At 40.1% G+C, this 27,946-nt stretch overlaps 1 protein-coding gene across 1 annotated transcript in view; it reads left to right on the plus strand.

Annotated features, from left to right (window-relative positions):
• Positions 1 to 27,946, plus strand: part of STK39 (serine/threonine kinase 39) — a 295,831-nt gene that overhangs the window by 260,192 nt on the left and 7,693 nt on the right. Inside the window, exon 17 of the mRNA XM_028124999.2 lies at positions 14,512 to 14,576. Coding sequence (XP_027980800.1) covers positions 14,512 to 14,576 — 65 coding nt within the window. The remainder of the gene's footprint in view (positions 1 to 14,511; positions 14,577 to 27,946) is intronic.

Consider the following 27,946-nt stretch of genomic DNA (forward strand, 5'->3'; position numbering starts at 1 on the left):
GATAAACAGCTTCCTCGGGTCTTAAATGGTGTACAGACCGTCGTGCCTGAAGAAGGAAGTCAGTAGCCCTGGCATGTCCCTTCTAACCTCAAGACCCAAGAGAAGCTGCTTTTCCACTGCTAACTTTATTCATACCACTTTGGTAAAACAAACGAACAAAAAATCAATTTGGAATTTCTTGCACTGAAGACGGTTTTTTGTTTTTTTGTTTTCCCAGTGTCGTTTTTATCTTCTTTGCGGTAATGGCTCGCTCTTCTCTGTTACCCTGGTGGCAAGAGAACAATGTCAGGAGAGAAAAATGAATCCACTGATAGAGGGTTTCTTATCTGTTTAATTAGGATAACTAATATACTAAGATACAGTGATTTCTCCATTAACAAATCATCTGGGGAGAAGAGCTCCTCTGTATAAGGTTAGTTGCATTAAGCCGACACCCCACACACAGCAGCATCTTAGAATAGCTGAGCCTGCCTGCTTAATTCCTCCTTTAGTTTATCTGAATCCAGGCAATGTACTGCATTATTTTTTTTTTCACAGTCTATGTGAGAACGTCATTTTACGTGGGCAATAAATATAAAGATGAGCCATACATGTATAAGCTTTCCATTTTTAAAATGTATACAAAAATGGTCATATTTAATGATAGGTTCCATTCTAACCAACATGTCCTATGACGATTAAAATCTTTTCACTTTGCCAAAGCCAAACCGGAGTTTTAGATTTCTTTGTCCAAACTTTCAACAACAGTGGTAGTGTTTTTCTGTGTGTATAGTCCACGTCCCTAACTGGTATCATACTGAAAACTCCTTTCCTGGAAGATGATGCCCATCCTCCTTGGTGGACAAGGCCCAGACCCTCAGCCTCAGCCAGCTTCCTCACCTGTGTCTCCCGCGGTCCCCCTGTTCCAGGCTCGCTGCAGCACGCTGGACCCTCGGGGGCTCTCAGACTCCCTGCTCCCGTCTTCTACATGCTCTTCCTCCAACTGGAACATGCCCATTCAGCTGGCAAACCCTTACTCTCGTTTCTAGATGTAGATTAAGTATCACTCTTCCTGGAGTCCTACCTGGAACTACCCTCCAGGCAGTTGGCCTTTGCCGTACTTACCCCTTATCCCTACCCCGCCAACAACGCTTGTGGGCTCTTGCTATACTCCTTGGGTTATGAACTGCCCGCACACTAGGCAAGGCAAGGTGCATGTCGCTTATGTTTGTATGTCCCCAACATCTAGTGGGAACACCAATGAGATGGTACACACTTGCGTAAGAATTTAATACCTGAACATTGCATGCGATTGGAACACACATCTGCTTTAAAAAGCCATAGGTCTTAATAGGCCACAGCTATTCTTGTACACAGCTTCTCAACACACCATCCCCTCCCTCCATATCCCCGGCCATTGGGCCATGACATGGAGGGCCCATGTTCTCTGTGGTCTCCTCATGAGCGACTTTCTTACGATAAAATATCCACATGAAGGATGTTTGAGTAAGTACTACTTCCCAACCCCCTTTGGGACTCGGGAGGTCTGGAAACAGAAGTTAGAGTCCGGAAGGCTTTGACTTTTCAAGTTGGGATGAATGCAGTACAGGAAAACAGGAGAACAAAGTCTAAATCCCCATGATAATTGAGGGAGAGAAGACCCAGGGCATGTTGTCAGGATCGAAAGGATAATCTTACAAGATGAGTGCTACATACCCAGCTTCCAGCATCTGGGAGACCTAGTGCAGAAGGGAGGGATGATGATGTCTCAAGTTCAATGTACTGTAATCAGAAGGTACACTTGAATTCCTGAGTTCCTCATAGGTTTCATTAAATTTTAGGGACCAAGAGAGACTACATCCCTTCCTTCCACCATAAAGGAGAATAATTCCATCTCATACATTCTAATTGCCTAAAATTTGTTTACCATGAAATCTATCCTTCCATCCATAATGAGAGATCTAGGCTCAAATTTAACTGCAGATTCCTGGAAGAGTTAACATAATATGCTTGACAAAATGTGCTGCTAGTTTTATTTTCATTCATTCAATCCATAATTATTTATGTGCACCTTCTGTGAGCCAGACCCCATGCTGGGTATTATGTGTACAACAGGGAGCTAAATAGACCTTGTTCTGTCTTTTGTGCTACCTTGGCCAGTTGGAGAGGGGGAAGAGTTTTTCAAGCATTTAACAAGGTCAAGGAGCTTCCTTCTATGGCATGGGGTAGAAGCTGGAGGTCTGAAAAGACCAGCCTTATGTCACTCGGATCAGCTCTGGTTCTTCCTGTGCTATGGCCTTCTGAAAAACTGTGTCCTAATCCCGTTAACCAGGTACTTGTAGATCTTTCCTTTCCTTTGTTAATTCATTTAGCACCTGCTGGGTGCCAGGTTCAGTGTGGGGTACTGGCTAGGACTCTGGAGGTGACAGGTGGTGTCTATTTTCAAGGAGCCTCAGTCTAGATCCCTTGTTTGTAGGATGACCATACCAATTTATCATGTAAATCAGGACATTTTTGAGAGTGCGAGACGAAAAGGATCTCTTGCAGGGTGATATGTAAACATATATCCTGCATTTGTGGCTGTCAAATCATTTTCTTCTGGGAACAGCCTTTGAAAAGGAACTTCTCCCTCTTGACAGAGGTTCTGATGCTTTGTCAGGCAACTTGTGTCTCCTTCTGTCTCCTTGGGAGTCAGCCCCGAGGACGTGTGGTAAACTTGGACGAACCTTGTGTGTGGGTTGCTTGGCTTTAGAGAAACAGAAAATCACCTAACTTTTTATTAAACATGTACTTTTTTAAAGCTCATTTTAGTGTCACAAGAGTTTAATACAAAATTTTAAAAAGAGTACTAAGAAAGAAAATAAATTGTTTTAGACTGGATCCCATATAACAACTCTTAGAACCAGTATAATAGGCATGTTCAAACTATCCTCTCTGTTATATGTCAGCCTTTAATTTCTGCATATATTTTATGGTCCCTAACCTCTGATTTTGCAGTGACTCTACCCAACTGTGCTTTGTGTATTGTGCGGTCTGTCCAGTGGCCCTTAGCACAACTAGCTGGTCCCTCAGATTTCTGACAGGGACATCGGCATTGACTGTAACTCCTACCACCCCCCTAATCAGAGCAGTTAGCTGTCCCTGGCCACTCCCTTTATGTTATCAGCAAGCTCTGCATGCTGTCTTTCAAAGAGAGATATAGTTACCTTCAATGGGGAAAGGGGAATTGGTCAGCAGTAAGGGAGAGAAGACTGTGGAGGTGGTCTTTCAGATTTAATCATGTGTAAGGGTGAGACCTTTGTTCAGTGCAATTAATGTCTCACGTTTACTAGATAAGATCAAAGCTGCCCGTACAAAGCAGACATCTGTCAAACTCATGCCAGCTTATTTTCATGCAACAATTAACAGTTATTAAAAATACAGAACAAATGTTAAATTGAATATGACACTATGACAAGCTTCTTTATGAAGTGTTTAATTTTATTTCATAAGCTTTTTTCCCCACATTCCTAGTCTCCATCTTTTATTCTACTATTGATTATGAAGTTTCTGCAAAAAGTTCCATTTAAATATCTTACCTGTTGTTGGAGATACTATATAACACAGCCAGTTTTCTTAGACTTGATCGAAACCAATCTATCAAGAATGGTGGGGGAAGGAAGGGGGCAGGTTAGTATTATGTGGGGAGCAGTCCAAAGTAGTCCTGTTCGCTGTGATCCATGTCCTGGCTTGTGCCACAATGGCAACCAACATTAAGTACATCGTGAAGTTCAACTAACTTATGGGGATGGGCGTGCAGAATGGAGGTAACAAGACTTCCTCAATGAAGGAATCAGCGATTGATTTCCATCTGGTGCACACTCCATACCTCACGTGGACCTGTAAACATTTTGGCAGCCGGCTACTTTGAGTTTCACGGGTCTACGGCACAGAGAAGGTGATTTTCCAAAGTTTCTATTATGTATTATAAATAGCAGGTCCTATATTCTTTAGGCTATATCCTAAGCTAGAGGGAGGTCCCAGTCAACCCTTGAATCAGTTTGATTTCTTGTTGTTAAAGAAGTGAATTGGGGCTTCTGGGTGGCTCAGTCGGTAAAGTGCCTGCCTTTGGCTCAGGTCATGATCCCAGGGTCCTGGGACAGAGTCCTACATTGGGCTCCCTGCTCAGCGGGGGGGCCTGCCTCTCCCTCTCCCTTTCCCTCTCCTCTCTGCTTGTGCTCTGTCTCTCAAATATATAAATAAAAACTTAAAAAAATTTTTAAAAAGTGAATTGTTCTGCCTTGGTCTGTACCTTTCACTGGCTACTAAAACCCTTCAAATGCTTTGGAATATACCACAAAGAAGAAAATAACTCAAGAAATGAAGATAAAATAGGTCTCCTCCTCTGGGGCAGTGCCACATAATCTACAAGGAAGCCCAGCTCTCCTCCTTCCTGTAGAATGGTCACATACATGTGTGAGAAACATTTGTGTTCGGAAGGCTGCCGCCACGGGCCGGGCTAGGGAGTCCTTCAGGTTTCTCCGAGCTGTGTGCTTACACCAGATGGTTCTGCCTCAGTTGGCTGCATCGGCCCATAATTTAAATAGCATTCCTCTTCTCGGTGTGTTTACGACCTCATTAATTTTAACTTTTCCAAAGCTTTTCCCAGTCCAGAAGCCACTGGGTTAAATCTCAAGCTGTATGTGTCCTATTAGGATGTGATTATTGAAAACCCTTGTTCTAAAACAAATCAGGATAAAGCAAGAGTGACAATAAGAAAAGTGGATCCGATGAATTAAATGTTTCATTTCCTTTTGGTGTATTTCCTTTGACTGATTAGAACTTTTCTAGAATTCATATGATTTGACAAGGTCATAAAGACAGCTTAAAGCTTATTTCTGTACGTGTTTTTGTTTTCCATCAAGTGACTGGGCATTGCAGATGCCGTAAATAGTTCTTAGTCTGATGCATGGCGTACAGTGGAGAACAGCTACCCTGTCTTACTTTGCAGTATTTGCTCCATCGAAGCCGTCTTTCAACAGTACCTGGGGGGTTGACATTGAAATCCTGGAGTATGTCTTACCTTCATGCCTCATGTACATGTAGTCTTGCTAATATTTCCAGAATGTGCTCTTGGGTGTGAGACTCTTCTCTTGGAGTTTGGACATCTAGTATAATTAAATAAGACCTATTGCTGTAAACAGGGAAGACCTGAATTAGGGTTTCCTTTTTACCTCTAGAAATAAATCAAAAGTTGGGTGGATTTCCTGTGTCTTATCTCTTCTGCTTTCCATTGATATGATCATTTCCCTCTCTTCTTAATTCTCCTCAGACTTGTGATCTACGCATTAAAAAAAAAAAAAAAAAATCCGTTGTACGGTTGAGGTTTCTGAACTCTCTAGGGAGCTCTTGGAGATTTTCCAAGATGTAGGCTGATACTGTTTGAGCTCTGAGACCTTGGTATTTGTGTTTTTATCATTTACTAGATGAGCTAGAAGATCTGAAAAGCTTAGCTCTGGATGAAGAAACACCTGTCTTTCCTTAACAAAGGCTTTTGGTTCTTTTAAGGAAAAGCCTTCTACTTAATGGAGAAAAACCACACCTGCATTTATAGAAACTCTTTAATTGTTAGAAAGTGACCTTAAAGAGACTACATGAAATACGGACGTGGAAAGATGTTCTATCAGGGAAACTCACATTAAAATTATAATCAGGTGTTGGCAAGTGTGTAAGAAACTGGAACGCTCTCACACTGCTGGGAGGAATGTAAAAATGGTACAATTGTCCTGGAAAACATTTCAGTAATTTCTTACAAAGTTACACATGCACCTGTATGAACCAGCCACTCCTAGGTATCTACCCATGTGAAAGGACAATGTGTGTCTATACAGACTTATACATGTACACTGGTAACAGCTGTATTTCTAACAGCAAAACCTGGAAACAACCCAAGTGTCCATCAAGAGATGAATATGTAAACTGTGGTATATCCATACAATGGAATACTACTTAAAAAGGAATGAATTATTGATACATGGTACAACATGGATGAATTTCAAAATAATTATGGTGTATGAAGTAAGCCAGACAAGTATACACTATATGGCTCCATGTGTATAAAATTTTAGAAATGCAAATTATAGTGAAAGCAAACAGATCTGTGGTTTCCTGGGTAGAGTGGAAAGAGCAACAGAGAAGGGAAGGTGGAGGGAATTTACAAAGGATTGAATGAAATCTTGGCATATTTTGGATATGTTCGTTATCTTATTTGTGGTGGTTTCACTGGTATGTATGTGTATCAGAACTTATCAAATTACATAGTTTAAATATGTACCATTTATTATATGTCAGCTGTATTTCAGTAAGGCTGTTCTAAAAATAAACAAAAGGCCCCACCTCCAAGTTGCTTACATTAGTATGGGAAGATGTTAGTAGGCATTTGGGACAACAATTTAAGGGCATGACCCCAGTGAGTATCTGGTAAAAGCTAAACCCCTCCCCCGAGAAATGTGCACACAAACTTTTACCTACAATTTAGAGGGTTTCAAAACTATTTTCCAAAGCAAATACATTCCTACCCTCATCTCAGGTGAATTTTGGACATCCTTGGCAAGCGTGACTTTAAAGTTTAGCCATTCTTCATACAGTATTTTTAGTTTTTTACTTTATTCATTGTCATTCTAAAGAGGAATTAAGCCATAAACATACTGGTATGTCCTCTCCACCATCTAACTGGAGCTACAGTTTCATTGATTATACCATTTCATTGCTTTCAAAAAGAGTAATAATAACATAATGATTATTGGGCACTTCCATTACCTTACTCTGGTCCAGTTCATAAAACTCCACCTTTTTCAGGACCAGTATAGTAATTTTATGATTATTTTTTAAAGGACATATTCAATAGCTGCCAGTTTAGATACTCCAGACTGTTTCAGGCTTTCCCATTATGCCAAGATAATACTAAAAAACTGGAATTTACCCAAACCTTAAGGAGAATGGCAAGTGTATTTATTTTTTATTTCCCATAATCTTTTTCCAATATAAATAATGCTCAAATTTTTTCATCTTTTTGTCTCAAAGGCTGATTGCTTATGGTACCTGTAACATTCTCTTCTAATTACTGCTTTTTCTCACCATCTACAAATCTAATGCAGAGAAATGGCAAATAATATACTCATTCCTCCTTTTCCTCGAATATTTTTATCATTTGCCCTGTCTTTTTTTAACATGTCAGAATAGCCAGTGTTTTATTACTTTAATTCTAGTACAATTAACATACGTGTAATATTAGTTTCAGATGTGCAATATAGTGATTCAACACTTCCACACATCACCCAGTGCTCATCACAATACGTGCACTCATTAATCCCCACCACCTATTTCACCCATCCCCGCACCTACCTCCCCTCAGGTAATCATCAATTCTCTACAGTTAAGAGCCTGTTTCTTGGTGTTTCTCTCTCTCTCTCTCTCTTTTCCTTTGCTTATTTGTTTTGTTTCATAAATTCCGCATATAGTGAAATCATAAGGTATTTGTCTTTCTCTAATTTCTTCATTCTCTAATTTCTCCATTTTCTAGCATTATACTCTCTAGCTCCATCCATGTTGTTGCAAATGGCAAAATTTCATTCTTTTTATGGCTAATACTCCATTGCATATATGTACCACATCTTCTTCTTTTATTAAAAAAAAAAAAGATTTATTAGAGCGCGCAAGCAGAGGGAAGGGAGAGGGAGATAATCTCCAGCAGACACCACACTGAGCACAGAGCTCGACATGGGGCTCGATCCCACAACCCTGAGATCATGACCTGAGCTGAAACCAAGAGTCAGATACTTAACTGACTGAGCCACCCAGGTGCCCTTGTACCACATCTTTATCCATTTATCAAGTGATGGACACTGTAGATAATGCTGCTACAAACATCAGGGTGCATGTATTCCTTTGAATTTGGGAAAATAGCCAGTAGGGTGATTACTGGATCATTGGGAAGTTCTATTTTTAAGTTTTTCAGAAACCTCTGTACAGTTTTCCACAGTGGCTGCACCAGTTTGCATTCTCACCACTGGTGCATGAGTGTTCTTTCTCCACATTGTCACCAACACCTGTTGTTTCTTGTGTTTTTGATTTTAGCCATTTTGGCAGATGTGAGGTGATCTCTTATTTTGGTTTTGATTTGCATTTCCCTGATGATGAGTGATGTTGAGCACATTTTCATGTGCTGTTGGCCACCTGGATGTCTTCTTTGAAGAAATGTCTGTTCATGTTTTCTGCTCATTTTTTAATTGGATTATTTGGTGGGTATTTGGGTGTTGAGTTGTATAAGTTCTTTGTATATTTTGGATACGAACCCTTTATTGGATATGTCATTTGCAAATATCTTCTCCCATTAATTAGGTTGCCTTTTAGTTTTGTTGATTGTTACCTTCACCTTGCAAAACCTTTTTTATTTTGATTTAATCCTAATAGTTTATTTTTGCTTTTATTTCCCTTGCCTCAGGAGACATATGTAGAAAAATGTTACAGCCGATGTCAGAGACATTACTGCCTGTGTCGTCTTCTAGGATTTTTATGGTTTCAGGCCTCACATTTAGATCTTTAATCCATTGAGTTTATTTTCATGTATGGGATCAGAAAGTGGTCCAGCATGTAGCTGACCAGTTTTCCCAGCACCATTTGTTGAAGAGACTGTCTTTTTTCCCCATTGAATATTCTTTCCTGCTTTGTCAAAGAGTAATTGACAATATAATTGTGGGTTCATTTCTGGTTTTCTATTCTGTTCCAAAAATCTACATGTCTGTTTTTGTGCCAGTACCATACTGTTTTGATTTCTACAGCTTTGTAATATGATTTGAAGTCTAGAATTGTGATACCTCTAGCTTTGCTTTTCTTTTTCAAAATTGCTTTGACCATTCAGGGTCTTTTCTGGTTCCATATAAATTTTAGGATTTTTTTGTCTTAGTTCTATGAAAAATGCTGTTGGTATTTTGATGTGGATTTCATTAAATCTGGACATTGCTTTGGATAGTATAGACATTTTAACAATATTTGTACTTCCAGTCCGTTAGCATGGAATGTCTTTCCATTTCTTTGTGTCATCAATGTCTTTCAGTGTTTTATAGTTTTCAGAGTACAGATCTTTCACTTCTTTGGTTAGGTTTATTCCTAGGCATCTTACTGTTTTTTGTGCAATAGTAAATGGGATTGTTTCTTAATTTCTCTTTCTGCTGCTTCATTATATTGTATAGAAAGGCAACAGATTTCTGCGCATTGATTTTGTATCCTGTGACTTCACTGAATTCATATATCAGTTCTAGTAGTTTTCTGGTGTAGTCTTTAGGGTTTTTCTCTACTATCCTGTCATCTGCAAATAGTGGAAGTTTTACTTCTTTCTTACCAGTTTGGATGCCTTTTATTTGTTTTTGTTGTCTGATTGTTCTGGCTAGGACTTCCAATACTGTGTTGAATAAAAGTGGTGAGAGTGGACATCTTTGTCTTGTTTCTGATCTTAGGGGAAATGCTCTCAGTTTCTCCCCCTTGAGCATGAATTTGGCTGTGGGTCTTTCATTAGATGGTCTTTATTATGTTCAGGTATGTTTCCTCTAATAAACCTACTTTGTTGAGGGCTTTTATCATGAATGGATGTTGTACTTTGTCAAATGCTTTTTCTGTGTCTATTGAAATGATCATATGGTCTTTATCCTTTCTCTTATTGATGTGATATATCATGTTTGATTTGTGAAGGATGAGGAATAAATTCCATCTGATCATGGTGAATGATTTTTTTAATGTATTGTGGATTCAGTTTACTAGTATTTTGTGGAGGATTTTTGCATCTATGTTCATCAGAGATATTGGTCTGTAGTTTTCTTTTTTCGTGGTGTCTTTATCTGGTTTTGGTATCAGGGTGATACTAGCCTCATGGAATGAATTTGGAAGCTTTCCTTCTATTTTTTGGAATAGTTTGAGAAGAATAGGTATTAAGTCATGAATCCTACCACCTATGCTAGTCTGGGTGGTTTATCTGCAGAGTGACTTTGACTCTCATCTCTTGAAAAACAGTGAAAAGTAGCCAAGTTTTCTGGTTCCTTATGGATGAGATGGGATGGAGCTAGTAGAGATGAAGAGAAGTAAACAATTTCAAACAAAGTAAAGGCAAAACTGTTGGAGAAGGCTCATCTGACTGCTGGGTAGAGCTGAGCCATTGAGGACTGAGGATGGAAGCAGGGAGACAGGAGGCTATTGTGTGAGTCTAGATGAGAGAAGGTGGCAGCTGTACTTGGGTAGTAGCAATGGAAGTGGGAAGAAGTCATCAGTCTCTGTAGATGTGCGTGTATTTCAAAGATAAACCTTTTGCAAAGGTGAATTGAGATTTTTGTCTGGGTTATCAAAGAGTTTGAATCAAGTGGGGAAACAAGCTCTGTAATAGGTTGTTTCAGCACATAATGATGAAGAGTAGTGGTAGATACCTAGAGGAGGGGAGTGGTTATGGAGCCCTTCCCGGGAAAATCTGGGATAAGACATGGCAGAAAATGAGCTAGAGAGATAGGTTGGGCCAGACCATGGAGGGTCTCATAGACCACATTAAAAACTTGGACTTAATCCTAAAGTTGATATGAACAGTTAAATGGCATTATATATGGAGGCAGCACATCCCAGTTTATGACTTAGATTCTCCAAGTCGCTTTGGTGAGTGTAAAAGGGCTCATGAGTTAAGATTGAAGGCAGGGAAGCCAGTTATAATATGTAGTTGTCCAGACAAGAGATAGTAAGCTAATATTTGTTTTGTACTTGCAATACATCAAGCACTAGTCTAAATTCTGTATGTGTATGAATTCAGTCCCCAGAAGAACCCTATCACGTCAGCACTATTAATATCCACATTTTACAGATACATGGACTCAAGCACAAAGATGTGAACATAAACTTGCCCAAGTTTATGGGGCCACATGGCTCTAAGCAGGAGGCAGGATTTTAACCCAGGCGCTCTGACTGGAGAATTCATGCACTTACACACTGTGCTACACTCATCTCCTGAAGATAAAAGCCTGACGATTTAGGGAAAATAATAGGGCGAATCTCTTGTATTTTGTCCCAAACATAATAATTAGCTGTAATTTTGCATTAGCATTACAGCGGTATCCATTAGAGACCCACCCTCCTATCATTTCCTTTCTTCCTTACTTAGAAGCTTCGATTCTCTTTTGGTACCTGTGTCTTTTTCTTGCTTTGCAATCCTCTGCTGACCTTCTGCAGCAATGCAGGGTACAGAGCAGATGTTCGGGATGTGTCTTTGGATCAAACAATATTGTGACATCACCTTGTCAGGTAGCCCAAGTCTGTGCTTTTGTCTTCTCTCAGAATTTCCTCTTGGGGAGTGCGTTGGACTTGGTGTTCACTGGGGTGCTTTTCTTCACAGCTTTTGTTTGGGAATAGCTCAAATTAGATAAATTCAGTCACGGCCCCCAGAACATCAGTACTATAGGAGATTGTTGTGAAATACACTGGTATCTGGGGAGAAAAGTGTATCTTTCCACTAATCACTTGTAATGCAAACACAGACGGTAAATAGTCATTATGTAACTGTTACTTTTCTAACTGTCCAAATATGGAGAATCTGAGTAGTACAAGGAGTTTATAGAGAAAACAGGGTCTGGAGAATGCCTGACTTAGTTTGCCAAAGAAATGTTGGCTCTGCTGTCTTGCCTCTGATAGATGACCCCCAGGACAATGTTATTTCCATCTCTGTTTGGATTCGAATAGGGAGGTACTGAGCATTGGCGTCTTTTTCATGTGGTTGTTAATGATATTATTATAGTTTCATGAAGCATAATACCTACCGTACCTTAGGTCAAATGTTATCCAAAAAGAGCACCTAGCGCTGATAGGGATTCAAGCCTAAGTGTAACACAGAGACCCCCCCCAAAATAGCTAAGAAATAGATGGCTCACACCAAGGTAGCCTGTAGCTGCCGCACTAGGGCAAGGGGACAATCCCTAGTACTTCGGTGAGTGTTTTCTGTGTCCTTTGTGCCAAGAACCAGAGCCACTTCAGTGACTGAGGAGAGTGGGCTGGGGAGGTGGGATGGGGCAAGCTCAAGGAACACAACCGTCTGCGTCAGAAACCAGGAGAATGAGTCCTGTTTGGGAAAGCCAGGAGGGATTGGAAATAAGTGGATGGCCACTGAGTAGGCAGGATTCAGAAGCCCCATATTTTGCGGAAACCTAAAGCACCTTAAAGCATGAAGTTCAGTGTTACCAGCACATACTTGAGAAGCTCTAAAGTTAACCAGCCCTATCCAACCCTTCCTTCTCCGCTCACGTTCCAGGTAAGGCACATTTTTATTTTTGAAATCCAGGTGCGCAGTCAGGAGAAGGGAGAAAACAGTGACACCCATCTTTTTAATGAGCATTGCTAGTGGAAGAGAAATTAGCATCACCTTGAATTTTATGTGATGTCAGTTAAATGAAGGTATTTTATAGCACTTTACAACAAATTAGAATCAACTAAATTGAAAATAAGCCTAGCAGCTGGGATAAGTAATCAGGTAAGTGGCCAGTTTTGCTATTTTTGCTTTGAGTCGAAGACAGAATTTGAATTTCTAATGTCCCTGAGGTGTAGGGCTCACAATTGGGGAGTGTGGTTTCCTGGTTGATTGTTGAAGATGCTAGCATTTCAGCTTTGCCCTCCAAGTCTACAACTTGCGTAGCCATGTTCCTTGGAGATTGGCGCTAGCACATAGGCATGCACACCAGAGAGAGGGCTGTGAATTAGTCTAGAACAGAGCTCTGCTTTTGGCGGAACATTACAGAGCAGACTGGAAATAGATGACCCAGAACAGGGTGGTAAATCATCCGCATTAACTGAGAGCCTCTAATGAAAGGACTGAAATTCATAGGAAGACATTGTGGTGACTCATGAAATCAGCCCAAATCAGAGGAACTATTAGGACACTTTTATGTTTTAAGAAAATAGTGATTGTGTGCACTGGCTGCAATTCGCGTCCAGTCAGAATGCCCTGACATCATAAATACTGGCTTTGGTGAACAGAATTTCACAGCCGAGGTTTTTCACTCCATGAGCCCAATGTTTTTCTTGTGTGGATTACTAGATGATTTTAGCATCTGAAATATGCTCAGGAAGCTGCTGGAGGAGGCCAAAAAGATGCTTGGTGATCATAACTCTGTTGAGGGTGGTGGCCCAGGATCTACCTGACATGTGTGCAGGTTGGCTTGGAGAAAAAGATGGGGCGGGATGGGGAGTTACCATAAATGAAACTTTGCAGATAGCTCAGAGTGGAAGTATTAAGGGCAACAAATGAAGATAAAATGATGCTTGTAATTATGGTTTATAAAGAGAAATAGGCCATATTGAGGATATAATTTTCTTTTTTTTTTCCTCTGCAGCTGATGGATTAAATGAAATAAACTGATCTGCAGAAAATCCATGTCTCTAGGTTGTTTTTAGTCAACCTTAGAGAAACATGAAATATGCAGATTTTTCTCTTTACTTAGACTTTCTATTTGAAACACTTTTCTCAAAATATTTATCTTAATTTTTTTAATCTTAAAATAGTCACATAACTTTTCAGATACCTAATTACTGAAGCAGCAGATAACTTTCCACATGAAAAATAAAAATGCTACATGGAACTTTCTCTCATTTCTTCAGTAGTCCTTTCTTTTTCCCTAACCAGCAGCGCTTACTTGATTTTCAGTACTTGAGACTTTAGATTTGGATATGGAAAGAGCAAGGTTTTAACTTCTGTAATCATTACCTTCTGATAATTCTGTACCCTAAGTCTAAGCCAGGGGAGTAAGCAGGAAAAGCGGACTTCTTTGCCAGAGTATCAAATATATCATGACACTGTGGAAGATCGGACGGGTCTCTGATGAATCTCACTAATACTGAAACATACCTTCACTACTGAACTCCAAACTGACAGCCTCTAGTGCTTGCCGCCCGTTCAGCCAACTTGGGTATTGTTCAAGGTGGCTCTTCACTGGTTTGACAGATTATTGTGCTCTGAGAGCATGAACACAGATGCCCAAGTCATAGAGGTTATTCACTGTATTTTGTTGCTTTGATAAAAATGGGTGCAGAGAATTGAGTGAATTTAATAGGAGAGGGGTTCAAAGGCACTGAAATTCTCTTCAGAAAAACCTGTTCTTTGCAATACCTCGCCTCTATTTTGTGCTGCCCTCTGCTGGCTAATAAATTTCGTAGTGTGGGGTGTCGAGAAAAACCTAGAGGTCGAGAACACTGGGGGCTGGCTGCCATCACTTCTACTTTCCACTAGAAAGTAATTTCCCATTTTGTCGTATGAAATGTGGGCCCAGTGTATAGTGATGAATTCAGATGCACTGAAGATATAAAGTGTAGAAAATGTGAGACTAATTTGGTGATTTATATGGACTTTGTAATGCCTGTGAAAGAAATAATTTTGCAGCTTATTGCATGATGAAGTCAGATTTTCCGAATCATTGATGTGAAAATCCAGTGTTACTGTAAATGATTTGGACACTTTTTCTCTACGTTTGTATTTTTCAGTGGCTGCTAATTTACAGAAGATTGTAGATGATCCCAAAGCTTTAAAAACCTTGACATTTAAGTTGGTAAGTTGAAAGTTCCGGAAGGAAGGTAAATGTTTTGCCATGCTCTGCCAGCAAGGACTAATAACACGGTTTAATAACCTGCTCTGTAATTCCCTTGCTGCTGTTACTTTCTTTTGGGATCCATTTTTGCATTTGTCCTTTGCCAGTTTAACCTGTGGGAATGTTTTCTGACCACGACTGGGAACTTCCTCTTCCGTGAGCATAGCTTGTTTCCCAGGACATCTTTTAAGAGCCACCATTTGGGAAATCTTGGCACCCGTGCCATTTCACCTCCCGCTTGTATGGCACCTTGACCATATAGACAAAATTAAACCTAATTCCAACCAACACTCTTAATAAAGCTTTCCTAAAGTGAAAGTCAGGTGGTTCTAACTTTTAAAGAAGTTGAGGCTGATTGTTGTAGAAATGGTTTAGGTAATTGGAAACAATTGTGGAACTACTCGCCGAAGGCTAGTGAACAAAGACCTGTTTTAACTCCACATTTCAAATCACGGTAATAGATTCTCATAGAGAAGAGGTGTTTTTCTGCACTAGTAGACTTTAAATTTAAGAACTAGAGCGGCCACGGAGATACAGATCCTGAGTGTCCTGGCATCGTTCTGAAAGCAAGAGATAGGGTGACTGTGGCTGGAAACGGGGAGCAGTCCTAACAGGCAGAAGCGACGATTTTCCTGAAAGTTTTAGCAAACAGTACATTAAGTGACTCATTTTAGAATTATAAATCTTATCAAGAGCCAGTCAGAATGCCGCAAGCAATTTAAGATATAAATGACTAGCACTTTGCTGTGCACAATATATATTGATGATCTTTTTTATTTCTTGTGAGAATTTAATGGAAAATGCGCATGGCCGAAGATGTGAAATGATTAGTTACAGTAAATGTTAGCCCTGTGCTAATTAACTTTCTGGGTCTTGCCTCACATCTAATTTCAGATGGCTAGGCTGTGTGATGAGCTTTTTCAAACACAAAGATTCTCACAGAAAGCATTTATCTGAAGAAATTTGTTTTCGGGGCGCCTGGGTGGCTCAGTCGTTAAGCATCTGCCTTCAGCTCAGGTCATGGTCCCAGGGTCCTGGGATCGAGCCCCGCATCGGGCTCCCTGCTCCATGGGAAGCCTGCTTCTCCCTCTCCAACTTCCCCTGCTTGTGTTCCCTCTCTCGCTGTGTCTCTATCAAATAAATAAAATCTTTAAAAAAAATTGTTTTCAATAACGAAAGAACATTTTACTCAGACATAGGATGATAAACTAAGAAATTGAAAAATCCGTCTTCTGCTTTAGGACTCGTCTGTCACCTCTATTATGTTTCTAATTTACCTACATCTTTGTAAACATACTTCATTCATATGAGAATATATTGATGAGAAAATGGTATCCTGTGTCAGGATTTCAAGCTTGTTAATGTTTCTTTATTCATTTTTTATAGCATAAGAAAGAAGTTCTAACACACCACCTCCAGAAGATTTGCCTAATTTTGAATATGTAAACAGAGATAAGAAATGAAGGCTTTCATGCTAGCTCATCCCCACACTCGCTAAACTTGCTTACCTATGAAACAGGAATAGCAACCCTGGCCCTTTCCTGTTACCGAAGGCCTTAGAGAAACACCTTGCGTTTTCCGCTCTGAAGAGTAAGAAGAAGGTCAAACTCCTCTCATCTTGCACTCGAATCAGTTTATTACTTCTGCGGATGCTCTTGCTTGACACCGTCCTCCTCTCTCCATCCACATTTCCAGCACTCTTGCAGGGTTCTCTCATCTCCCAACACGGATCTTCCTGCCTGCAGTCTGCCTGTGTCTGGCTCCATTCACCACACCACGGCTGTGGCCAGAGTACTTCTTCTGCATTGCAAAATGCTCCTAAAACTCAAACCCCGGACCAGATCTCCCTTTCGGGCTCCTGCTTTATTACCTTTCTGTATCTCCCCTCATTCTGTCTTCTCTCATTCTCATCCTCTGTCTTCTCCTACTTTTAGGACACTCCTACTGTCTGCTGGCCTTTGTATGTGCTTCTCTCTCTCCCTCTCTCTCACTAAAATATTCGTCCAGCTTCTCCAAGCTGCTGCTTTGGCTCCCTGACACGTAGGCATGTTCCAACTTTCTGCTTCAATTTCACTTTCTCCAGGAAGCCTTCTCTGACATCCGGTCCTGGCTCAGGGGCTCCTCCTCTATTCTCCCCCACGAATTCACATCTCTGAGAAGTCCAGAGCTTCCGGGGGCCAGAGGCTACTGCCTAGCACAGTAGCCAGCACACAGCAGAGGGCTTGATAATTATAATGTACCAGAATAATACAAACCTCAGTTAGAAAAACTTCAGCCATCACTTTTTCCTCAACATTTATTTTAATCCCTGTAAAATAATTAAGATGGTGATTTCTGCTTCATGCCCTCTTTTTAGAGTCCCTTAAAATTCCTGGGCCTTCCCTACAGAAAGGACAAGAATCACTTCCTCAGGCGTCCACTGTTTGCTACACCGTGCACGAGGTGGTTTACACACTTCATCTCAGTTCATTTAATCCTCACGATCCCACAAGATGGTGATATCATTAGGTTCATTTTCTGTCCTGGGAATCCGAGGCTCTGGGGGGCTAACTTAGCCAGGATCAGACAGTGGAGACACTGCAAATTCAACTCCAGTCTAGCATCCCAGCCCATCCTCTCAATCGCTGTTCATTCTGGGAGGCAGGACCCTTGCAGCTCTGTGGTTTTATGGTTTTCTGTTTCTCTGTGGATTCCTGCTTTTGGATGATGGGATCCCTGGACAGTGGTTGAGGTGGATTCTCTCCTGTACTTTCAGCAGATTGAATAGTATGGGCCTGCCCCGCACAGGAGTCCTGTAGGAGAACCCAGGCAAGTCTTGCCTTCCCCTGATAGCTTGAGAAGGCACTAATGTGCTGTTCCCAGAAGATGGAAATTAATGGCTTTTTCCCAAAAGACAGCTAACAATGTTAAATAACCTTCAGTTTTGGTCACTTCACTCTCTGTCCAGCCCTCGTTAAACCTGAGGAGGTTGCTTTGTTGTTACCCGTTGCCAGCCAGTTTGAGATCCACTCGATAGAGCTCGTTTGAATTGCTTCTTGGCCTAATCTTCTGTAGAACACTGACATCCTGGTAAAACCTCAGAGATTCAAATACACTTGCCTTCGTTCATCAATTTGGCTATTTTCTTGAAGAATAAAAGAAAGTATTTCAGAAGCATTTTTTCTCAGAAACTACTGCTCCTTTTCTCTCTCGGCTGTTTATCATTTTTATCTCAGAGCTTTCTTTGCTTTCTAAAGGAGAATGTCAGGGGCCTGAAAATCGTCTAAAGAACAAAGTTGTATCTTGGTGATGTGGTTCCTTAGAGAACAGCGGTTTACTCAGGGGATGGTTGGGGCACGTCACAAAATTGCTCTTGTCCCGGTCCTATACCAGATATCCTAATGTAATTGCTCTTGGGACAGCCTGGGCTTTGGGCATTTTGAAGGTGTCCCCTGGTGATTCCTGTATTTAGCCACGGCTGAGAAACATGCTGTTTGTAGATAGCTGAGTCTCTAATCTCCTTTCTCTCCACTCTCCCACCTCTATTAGAAATACTGGGCTCAAGTTTGAAAAGGTGGGCTGTCCTCATATATCTGCTTATATAAGAAAAACAGTGGCCCAGGGAGCAAGGATATTGGTTATATCAAGAAGTGCATTTACTTTTCTCCCTGTCCAGTGAGATCTTTAGCTTCATTTGACAAATAATAAACGAAGTATGATTTCCATTGTTGGCATGGCCAGAGGCAAGGCAATCAGAAGCTTTTTTTTTTTTTTTTATATATAGCACTTTTAACAAAGTGTTTCAAGCATAAAGGGCATTTCAGCTCAAGTGTAACATGCTTTGAGTGCAACATCTCAGTACTGTTTTATTGTTGATTGTTGTAAGCCTAGCCTTGAGACAAGTCTAAATGTTGAAGGCATTTTTTAATCTGCTGCCTTGCAGTTTTATAAAGTAATTGAGTCTTGCTGCTTTCAATGTGAAGTTTTTGAAATTGCATTAGTAAAAATATGATATTGCATTAGTAAAAATATGAAATAAGATAATTCGCCTTTAGAGATAGAATGCAAATTGTAAGTACATGTAAGTAACATCCACTTGGTACACACTTACGTGAGCATTACAGATTTTAGTTACTGAAGTTAAATAACATGCCTTTTACATATAGCAATTTCCTAAGCATTTTGGCAATTCATGATTAATGGGCCTTATTTTTAGAGGCTTTCCACCCAGGCATAGTTGGAGCCTGTACCACTAAGGCAACGTTTCCTGAAGTGTACAGGTAAAGCAAAGACTGAAATGAGATTCAAACGACTTAACTTTTCCCCCTACTGAAAGGGGAGAACGGTAAGACAAAAGTCTTAAGGGAGCCTATCCATTCAGGAAGATCCAGGCAGCAGCTCTAGGTCTCCTGCTCCAGTCTGAGACAGTGGTTCTCCAAGTGTGGTCCCAAAACTGGCAGTGTCAGCTTCATCTGGAAACTATCTGATAAAAATGTAAATTCTACGGCCACATCCCAGGCCTAAGGATTCAGAATCTCTGGGAGGTGGGGCACAGGAATCTGTTTTAACAAGCTCTCCAGGTGATTCCGGTGCATGCTAAAGTTTGAGAACCACTGCTTGATAGGAAACGTGGAGCTTACTTGGTGTTTCACACATTGGGAAGTACTTGGGTAGAACAGTGGTTCTCAAACTCTAACCTTTGAATCACCTTGGGAGCTCAAAAATCCCGGGCCTCACCCCAGAGCAATTCCATCAAAACCTCTGTATATTTTAAAATTTCCAGTGGTTCCAAAGCCCACCCAGGTTTAGGGTGAACTATATTAAATCCTTTGTTGTCATTTCAACAATCTTCACAGCATCTTCACTAGGAGGAGTAGAGTCTATCTCAAGAGATCACTTTGCTCATCCATAAAAAGCCAGCTCCTCATCTATTCGAGTTTTTTCCTGACCTTGCAGCAATTCAGTCCCATCTTCACATTCCCCTTCTAATTCTAGTTCTCTTGCAGTTTCCACCCCATGTGCAGTTACTTCCTCCACTGAAGTTTTGAACCCCTCAAAGTCATCTGTGAGGGCTGGAAGCAATTTCTTCCAAATTCCTGTTAATGTAGATATTTTGACCTCTTTGCACAAATCATTCATGTTCTTAATGGCATCTAGAAAGGTGAATTGTTCCAAAAGGTTTTCAAATTTCTTTGCCCATATCCATCAGAGGAATCACTGTCTGAGGCAGCTACAGCCTCATAAAATGTATTTTGTAAATAGGAATTGAAAGTTGAAATGACTCCTTGATCCATGGGTTGTCTAATGGATGCTGTGTTAGCAGGCATGAAAACCACCTTAATCATTAAACTCATTGTCCTGTCTCCATCAGAGCTCTTGGGTGACAAGTTTATTGTCAATGAGCAGTAACATTTTGAAAGGAATCTTCTGAGCAGTAGTTCTCAATGGTGGGCTTCAAATATTCAGTAAACCATTTTGTAAGCAAAGGTGCTGTCTGTTCCATTTATAGACCATAGATTCTATAAATAAATCTAGCATAATTCTTAAGGGCCCTAGGACTTTTGGAAAAGGGAGCATTGGCTTCAACTTAAAGTTACCAGCTGCAGTAGCCCCTAGCAAGAGTCAACCTGTCCCTTTTGAAGCCAGGCACTGACTTCTCCTCTCTAGCTATGAAAGTCGTAGATGTTTTGTCTACATTCAAATTCTGTTGTTTAGTGTAGCCTACTTCTTTAATTCTCCTAGCTCTGTCTTCTGGAGAACTCACTGCTTCACCTTGCCCTTATATGTTATGGAGACAGTTTCTCTCCTTAAACCTCAGGAACCAACCTCCCCTAGCTTCCAGCTTATCTTCTGCAGCCTCCTCACCTCTCTCAGCCTTCAGAGAATTGAAGAGAGAGTTAGGGCCTTGCTCTGGATTAGGGTTTGGCTGAAGTGAATGTGGTGGCTGGTTTAATCTTCTATCCAAACCACTAAAACTTTCTGCATATCAGCTATATGCAGATAAGAAAGCAAAACAGAATGTTTTGCTTTCTTATCATTCATGTGTTCACTGGAGTAGCACTTTCAATTTCGTTCAAGAACTTTTATAGTCACAGCTTGGCCTAACAGGTGCAAGAAGCCTAGCTTTTGGCCTGCCCTCCTCACTCAGTTTAATCATTTCTAGTTTTTGATTTAAAGTGAGAGACTTGCAAGTCTTCCTTTCACTTGAACATTTAGAGACCATTGTAGGGTCATTAATTGTCCTAATTTCAATATTGTTGATCTCAGGGACTCAGGAGGCCTGAGGTGAGGGAGAGGGACAGGGAAATAGCCAGTGAGTGGAATAGTCAAAACACAAGCAACATATATGGATTAAGTTCACCATCTTACATGGGCAAGCCCATGGGCCCCCAAACAATAGCAAAATTAACATCACAGATCACTGATGTCCTGTTACCATAACAAATGAAAACCTTTAAAAAAACTGTGAGAATTACCAAAATGTTACACAGACATGAAGTGAGCCAGTGCCGTTGGGAAAACGACACCACCAGACTTACTTGGTACAGGATTGCCACAAACCTTCAATTTGTAAAAGAAAATGTGACATCCAGGAAAGGCAATAAAGTGAAGTGCAATAAAGCAAGGTAGGCTTCTATAGTGAAGTACCGTGGTTGTCTCCAGGAAAAGCTCTTGTGAGATTAAGTTGTAAGGCTGAACTAGCCTTTTTTTTTTTAATCCCCGTGGAACCCCATTTTTACTCAGAAGAATAACTGACAAACTGTGGTTATTCCGACTAAGGATTTGGCAGATATTTTTTCAAAACAAACCAAGTGAGCCTGACACTTCAAGGAAAACAACTGACAATATTTGTCATCAATAATACATTTCAGCTTTCGAGCAGAAAACGGATTTTGGAAAACTTGCATCTGCCACTGTAAGCTTGACAACAGCCCAGTACTTACTTTTTCTGATGAGATTAGTCATGTGTGATATTAATGAATATGATTGGTTGACACTGTATATTGAAACATTGAGATTATATAAAAAACTGTGTCAACAGTGGGAAGATCTGCATAATTCAGTGAGGCTGAAAAAACCTATTTGGGGAAAAGATCAATTCCAACTGCCAGATGGACCACTGGTTTCAGTATAACAGACTACATGGTTTCAGATTCCACAATGCAACTAACTTTTAAGAAATTCCACTTGGCACATCTTGGTATGGTGACACTATCCACAATTATCAGAAAGACTTTTAAGATACTATTTATTTGCTTTTTCAACTATTTATATGAGGCTGGATTTTCTTTATATACTTCAAGTAAAACAATATAAAACAATAGATGGAATGTGGAAGCAAATATGAAAATCTAGCCATCTTCTGTCGAGCAAAACATTAAGGAGATTTGCAAAATGTAAAGCGGTGCCACTCTGCTCAAATTTTTGGTAAACTGTGGTTATTTTCCACAGTTCTAGATTTAACGAATAGTAAGGATAATTTAGAAATTTCTGTTTTGGGGCGCTTGGGTGGCTCAGTTGGTTAAGCGACTGCCTTCGGCTTGGGATCGAGTCCCGCTCGGGCTCCCTGCTCGATGAGGAGCCTGCTTCTCCCTCTGACCCTCCCCCGTCTCGTGTACTCTCTCTCATTCTCACTCTCTCAAATAAATAAATCTTTAAAAAAAAAAAAGAATTTTCTGTTTTGATTTCTGAGACATTCAGTATAATAAATATAACCTACATAAGCATCGTTTTTAATTATTTTAATACTTTAATATTAAAATCATATTTAAAATATTTAAAAATTTTTTCAGTTTTAATTTTTAAAATATCAATACAGTAAATATAACCTGCAAGAACATAAGCTTTTTAAGTTTTAATTCCAGTATAGTTAAGACAATGTTATATTAGTTTTAGGTGTACAATATAGTGATTCAAGAGTTCCATACATTACCCAGTGCTCATCACAGCAAGTGCACTCCTCAATCCCCATCGCCTATTTCACCCATCCCCGAACTCACTTCCTCTCTGGTAATAATCACTTTGTTCTCCAAAATTAGGAGTCTGTTTCTTGATTTGTCTCTTTGTTCCCCCTGGGTTTTTGTTTCTTGTCTTGGACTCATTTTACTTAGCATAATACTCTCTAGCTCCATCCATGTCATTACAAATGGCAAGATTTCATTCTTTTTATGACTGAGTAATACTCCACTGTACATATGTACCACATCTTTATGCATTCATCTCTCAGTGGATACTTGGGCTGCTTCCATATCTTGGCTATTGTGAATATGGCACCATAAAAATAGGGGTGCATGTATCCTTTTGAAATAGTGTTTTTGTATTCTTTGGGTAAATACCCAGTAGTGTGATTGCTGAATTGTAGGGTAGTTACAACTTTTTGAGGAAACCCCATACTGTTTTCCACAGTGGCTGCACAAGTTTGCATTCCCGCCATCAGTGCACAAGTGTTTCCCTTTTTCTACATCCTCACCAACACATGTTATTTCTTGTGTTGTTGATTTTAGCCATTCTGACAGGCATGAGGTGAAATCTCATTGTAGTTTTGATTTGCATTTCCCTGATGGTAAGTGATGATGAATATCTTTTCATGTGTCTTGTGGCCATCTGTAGGTCTTCTTTGGAGAAGTGTCTGTTCGTATCTTCTGCCCATTTTTTAATTGGATTATTTGTTTTTAATTTTATTTTATTATGTTATGTCACCATACATTACATCATTAGTTTTTGATGTAGTGTTCCATGATTGTTTGTGTATAACATCCAGTGCTCCATTCAGCACGTGCCCTCCTTAATACCCATTACTGAACTAACCCATCCCCCCACCTCCCTCCCCTCTAAAACCCTCAGTTTGTTTCTCAGAGTCCATGGTCTTTCATGGTTTGTCTCCCCCTCCGATTGCCCCCCCCTTCATTTTTCCCTTCCTACTATCTTGTTTCAGAGATACAGGTCTGTGATTCATCAGTCTTACACAATTCACAGTGCTCACCATAGCATATACCATCCCCAGTGTCTATCACCCAGCTACCCCATCCCTCCCACCCCCCACCACTCCAGCAACCCTCAGTTTGTTTCCTGAGATTAAGAATTCCTCATATCAGTGAGATCATATGATACTTGTCTTTCTCTGATTGACTTATTTCATGTAGCATAATACACTCTTGTTCCATCCACGTCGTTGCAAATGGCAAGAATTCGTTTTTTGGGTGTTTTTTGATGGCTGCATAATATTCCAGTGTGTGTGTGTGTGTGTGTGTGTGGGTGTGTGTGTGTGTGTGTGTGTGGGTGTGTGTGTGTGTGTGTGTGTGTACATACCACATCTTCTTTATCCATTCATCTGTCGATGGACATCTTGGCTCTTTGCACAGTTTGGCTATTGTGGACATTGCTGCTATAAACATTGGGGTGCACGTACCCCTTTTGATCCCTACATTTGTATCTTTGGGGTAAATACCCAGTAGTGCAATTGCTGGATCGTATGACAGCTCTATTTTCAACTTTTTGAGGAACCTCCATACTGTTTTCTAGAGTGGCTGCACCAGTTTGCATTCCTACCAACAGTATAGGAGGGTTCCCCTTTCTCCGCATCCCCACCAACATCTCTTGTTTCCTGACTTGTTAATTTTAGCCATTCTGACTGGTGTGAGGTGGTATCTCACTGAGGTTTTGATTTGGATTTCCCTGATGCCGAGCGATGTTGAGCACTTTTTCATGTGTCTGTTGGCCATTTGGATGTCTTTGCAGAAATGTCTGTTCATGTCTTCTGCCCATTTCTTGATTGGGTCATTTGTTCTTTGGGTATTGAGTTTAAGAAGTTCTTTATAGATTTTGGATACTGGCCCTGTATCTGATATGTCATTTGCGAATATCTTCTCCCATTCTGTGGGTTGTTTTTTGGTTTTGATGACTGTTTCTTTTGCTGTGCAAAAGCTTTTTGTCTTGATGAAATCCCAATAGTTCATTTTTGCCGTTGCTTCCCTTGCCTTTGGTGATGTTTCTAGGAAGAAGTTGCTGCGGCTGAGGTCGAAGAGGTTGCTGCCTGTGTTCTTTAGGATTTTGATGGACTCCTGTCTCACATTTAGGTCTTTCAACCATTTTGAGTCTATTTTTGTGTGTGGTGTAAGGAAATGGTCCAGTTTCATTCTTCTGCATGTGGCTGTCCAATTTTCCCAACACCATTTGTTGAAGAGACTTTCTTTTTGCCATTGGACATTCTTTCCTGCTTTGTCGAAGATGAGTTGACCATAGAGTTGAGGGTCCATTTCTGGGCTCTCTCTTCTGTTCCACTGATCTACATGTCTGTTTTTGTGCCAGTACCATACTGTCTTGATGATGACAGCTTTGTAATAGAGCTTGAAGTCCGGAATTGTGATGCCACCAGCTTTGCTTTTCTTTTTCAACATTCCTCTGGCTATTCGGGGTCTTTTCTGGTACTGTACAAATTTTAGGGTTATTTGTTCCATTTCTTTGAAAAAAGTGGATGGTATTTTGATAGGGATTTTATTGAATGTGCAGATTGCTTTAGGTTGCATTGACATCTTCACAATATTTGTTCTTCCAATCCATGAGCGTGGAACGTTTTTCCATTTCTTTGTGTCTTCCTCAATTTCTTTCATGAGTATTTTATAGTCTTCTGAGTACAGATTCCTTTGCCTCTTTGGTTAGATTTATTCCTAGGTATCTTATGGTTTTGGGTGCAGTTGTAAATGGGATCGACTCCTTAATTTCTCTTTCTTCTGTCTTGTTGTTGGTGTATAGACATGCAACTGATTTCTGTGCATTGATTTTCTATCCTGCCACTTTACTGAATTCCTGTCTGAGTTCTAGCAGTTTTGGGGTGGAGTCTTTTGAGTTTTCCACATAAAGTGTCATATCATCTGCAAAGAGTGAGAGTTTGACTTCTTCTCTGCCGATTCGGATGCCTTTGATTTCTTTTTGTTGTCTGATTGCTGTGGCTAGGACTTCTAATACTATGTTGAATAGCAGTGGTGATAGTGGACATCACTGCCATGTTCCTGACCTTAGGGGGAGGGCTCTCAGTTTTTCCCCATTGAGAATGATATTCGCTGTGGGCTTTTCATAGATGGCTTTTATGATATTGAGGTATGTACCCCCTATCCCTACACTGTGAAGAATTTTAATCAAGAAAGGATGCCATACTTTGTCAAATGCTTTTCCTGTATCTTTTGAGAGGATCATATGGTTCTTGTTCTTTCTTTTATTAATGTATCACATTGATTTGCGGGTGTTGAACCAACCTTGCAGCCCAGGAATAAATCCCACTTGGTCGTGGTGAATAATCCTTTTAAGGTACTGTTGGATCCTACTAGTATTTTGGTGAGAATTTTTGCATTCATGTTCGTCAGGGATATTGGTCTGTAATTCTCCTTTTTGATGGGGTCTTTGTCTGAATTGGGGATCAAGGTAATGCTGGCTCATAAAATGAGTTTGGAAGTTTTCCTTCCATTTCTATTTTTTGGAACAGTTTCAGAAGAACAGGTATTAATTCTTTAAATGAATTGCCCTGGGAAGTCATCTGACCCTGGGCTCTTATTTCTTGGGAGATTTTTGATGACTGCTTCAATTTCCTTAGTGGTTATGGGTCTGTTCAGGTTTTTTATTTCTTCCTGGCTCAGTTTTGGTAGTTTATACGTATACTCTAGGAATGCATCCATTTCTTCCAGATTGTCTCATTTGCTGGCATATAGTTGCTCATAATATGCTCTTATATTTGTTTGTATTTCTTTGGTGTTGGTTGTGATCTCTCCTCTTTCATTCATGATTTTATGTATTTGGGTCCTTTCTCTTTTCTTTTTGATAAGTCTGGCCAGGGGTTTATCAGTCTTATTCTTTCAAAGAACCAGCTCCTAGTTTCGTTGATCTGTTCTGTTCTTTTAGTTTCTATTTCATTGATTTCTGCTCTGATCTTTATTATTTCTCTTCTCCTGCTGGATTTAAGCTTTATTTGCTGTTCTTTCTCCAGCTCCTTTAGGTGTAGGGTTAGGTTGTATATTTGAGACCTTTCTTGTTTCTTGAGAAAGGCTTGTATTGCTATATACTTTCCTCTTAGGACTGCCTTTGCTGCATCCCAGAGATTTTGAACAGTTGTGTTTTCATTTTCATTTGTTTCCATGAATTTTTTTAATTCATCTTTAATTTCCTCATTGACCCATTCATTTAGTAGGATGCTCTTTAGCCTCCATGTATGTATTTGAGTTCTTTCCGACTTTCCTCTTGTGATTGAGTTCTAGTTTCAAAGCATTGTGGTCCAAAAATATGCAGGGAATGATGCCAATCTTTTGGTACTGGTTGAGACCTGATTTGTGACCTAGGATGTGATTCATTCTGGAAAATGTTCCATGGGCACTAGAGAAGAATGTGTATTCTGTTGCTTTGGGATGGAATGTTCTGAATATATCTGTGAAATCCATCTGGTCCAGTAATTGGCTGCTCCCATGTTAGGGGCATAGATATTTACAATTGTTAGATCTTCTTGTTGGATAGACCCTTTAAGTATGATATAGTGTCCTTTCTCATCTCTTATTATAGTCTTTAGTTTAAAATCTAGTTTGTCTGATGTAAGGATTGCCACTCCAGCTTTCTTTTGATGTCCATTTGCATGGTAAATGGTTTTCCATCCCCTCACTTTCAATCTGGAGGTGTCTTTGGGTCTAAAATGTGTCTCTTGTCGGCAGCATATCGATGAGTCTTGTTTTTTTATCCAATCTGATACCCTGTGTCTTTTGACTGGGACATTTGGCCCATTTACGTTCAGGGTAACTATTGAAAGATACGAATTTAGTGCCATTGTATTGCCTAAGGTAAGGTGACTGTTCCTGTATATTGTCTCTCTTCCTTTCTGGTCTGTGTTACTTTTAGGCTCTCTCTTTACTTAGAGGACCCCTTTCAATATTTCTTGTAGGGCTGGTTTGGTATTTGGAAATTCTTTTAGTTTTTGTTTGTCCTGGAAAAGCTTTTTATCTCTTCTTCTATTTTCAGTGACAGCCTAGCTGGATATGGTATTCTTGGCTGCATATTTTTCTCATTTAGTGCTCTGAATATATTATGCCAGTCCTTTCTGGCTCGCCAGGTCTGTGTGGATGGGTCTGCTGCCAATCTAATGTTTCTGCTGTTGTAGGTTACAGACCTCTTGTCCCGAGCTGCTTTCAGGATTTTCTCTTTGTCTCTGAGACTTCTAAGTTTTACTATTAGATGTCGGGGTGTTGACCTATTTTTATTGATTTTGAGGGGGGTTCTCTGTGCCTCCTGAATTTTGATGCCTGTTTCCTTCCCCAAATTAGGGAAGTTCTCTGCTATAATTTGCTCCAATATACCTTCTGCCCCTCTCTCTCTTTCTT

This window comes from Eumetopias jubatus, unplaced genomic scaffold (assembly GCF_037043125.1).
Source record: "Eumetopias jubatus isolate StellerSeaLion01/CBP00866 unplaced genomic scaffold, mEumJub1_p1.0 scaffold_3, whole genome shotgun sequence".
Lineage (NCBI taxonomy): Eukaryota > Metazoa > Chordata > Mammalia > Carnivora > Otariidae > Eumetopias > Eumetopias jubatus.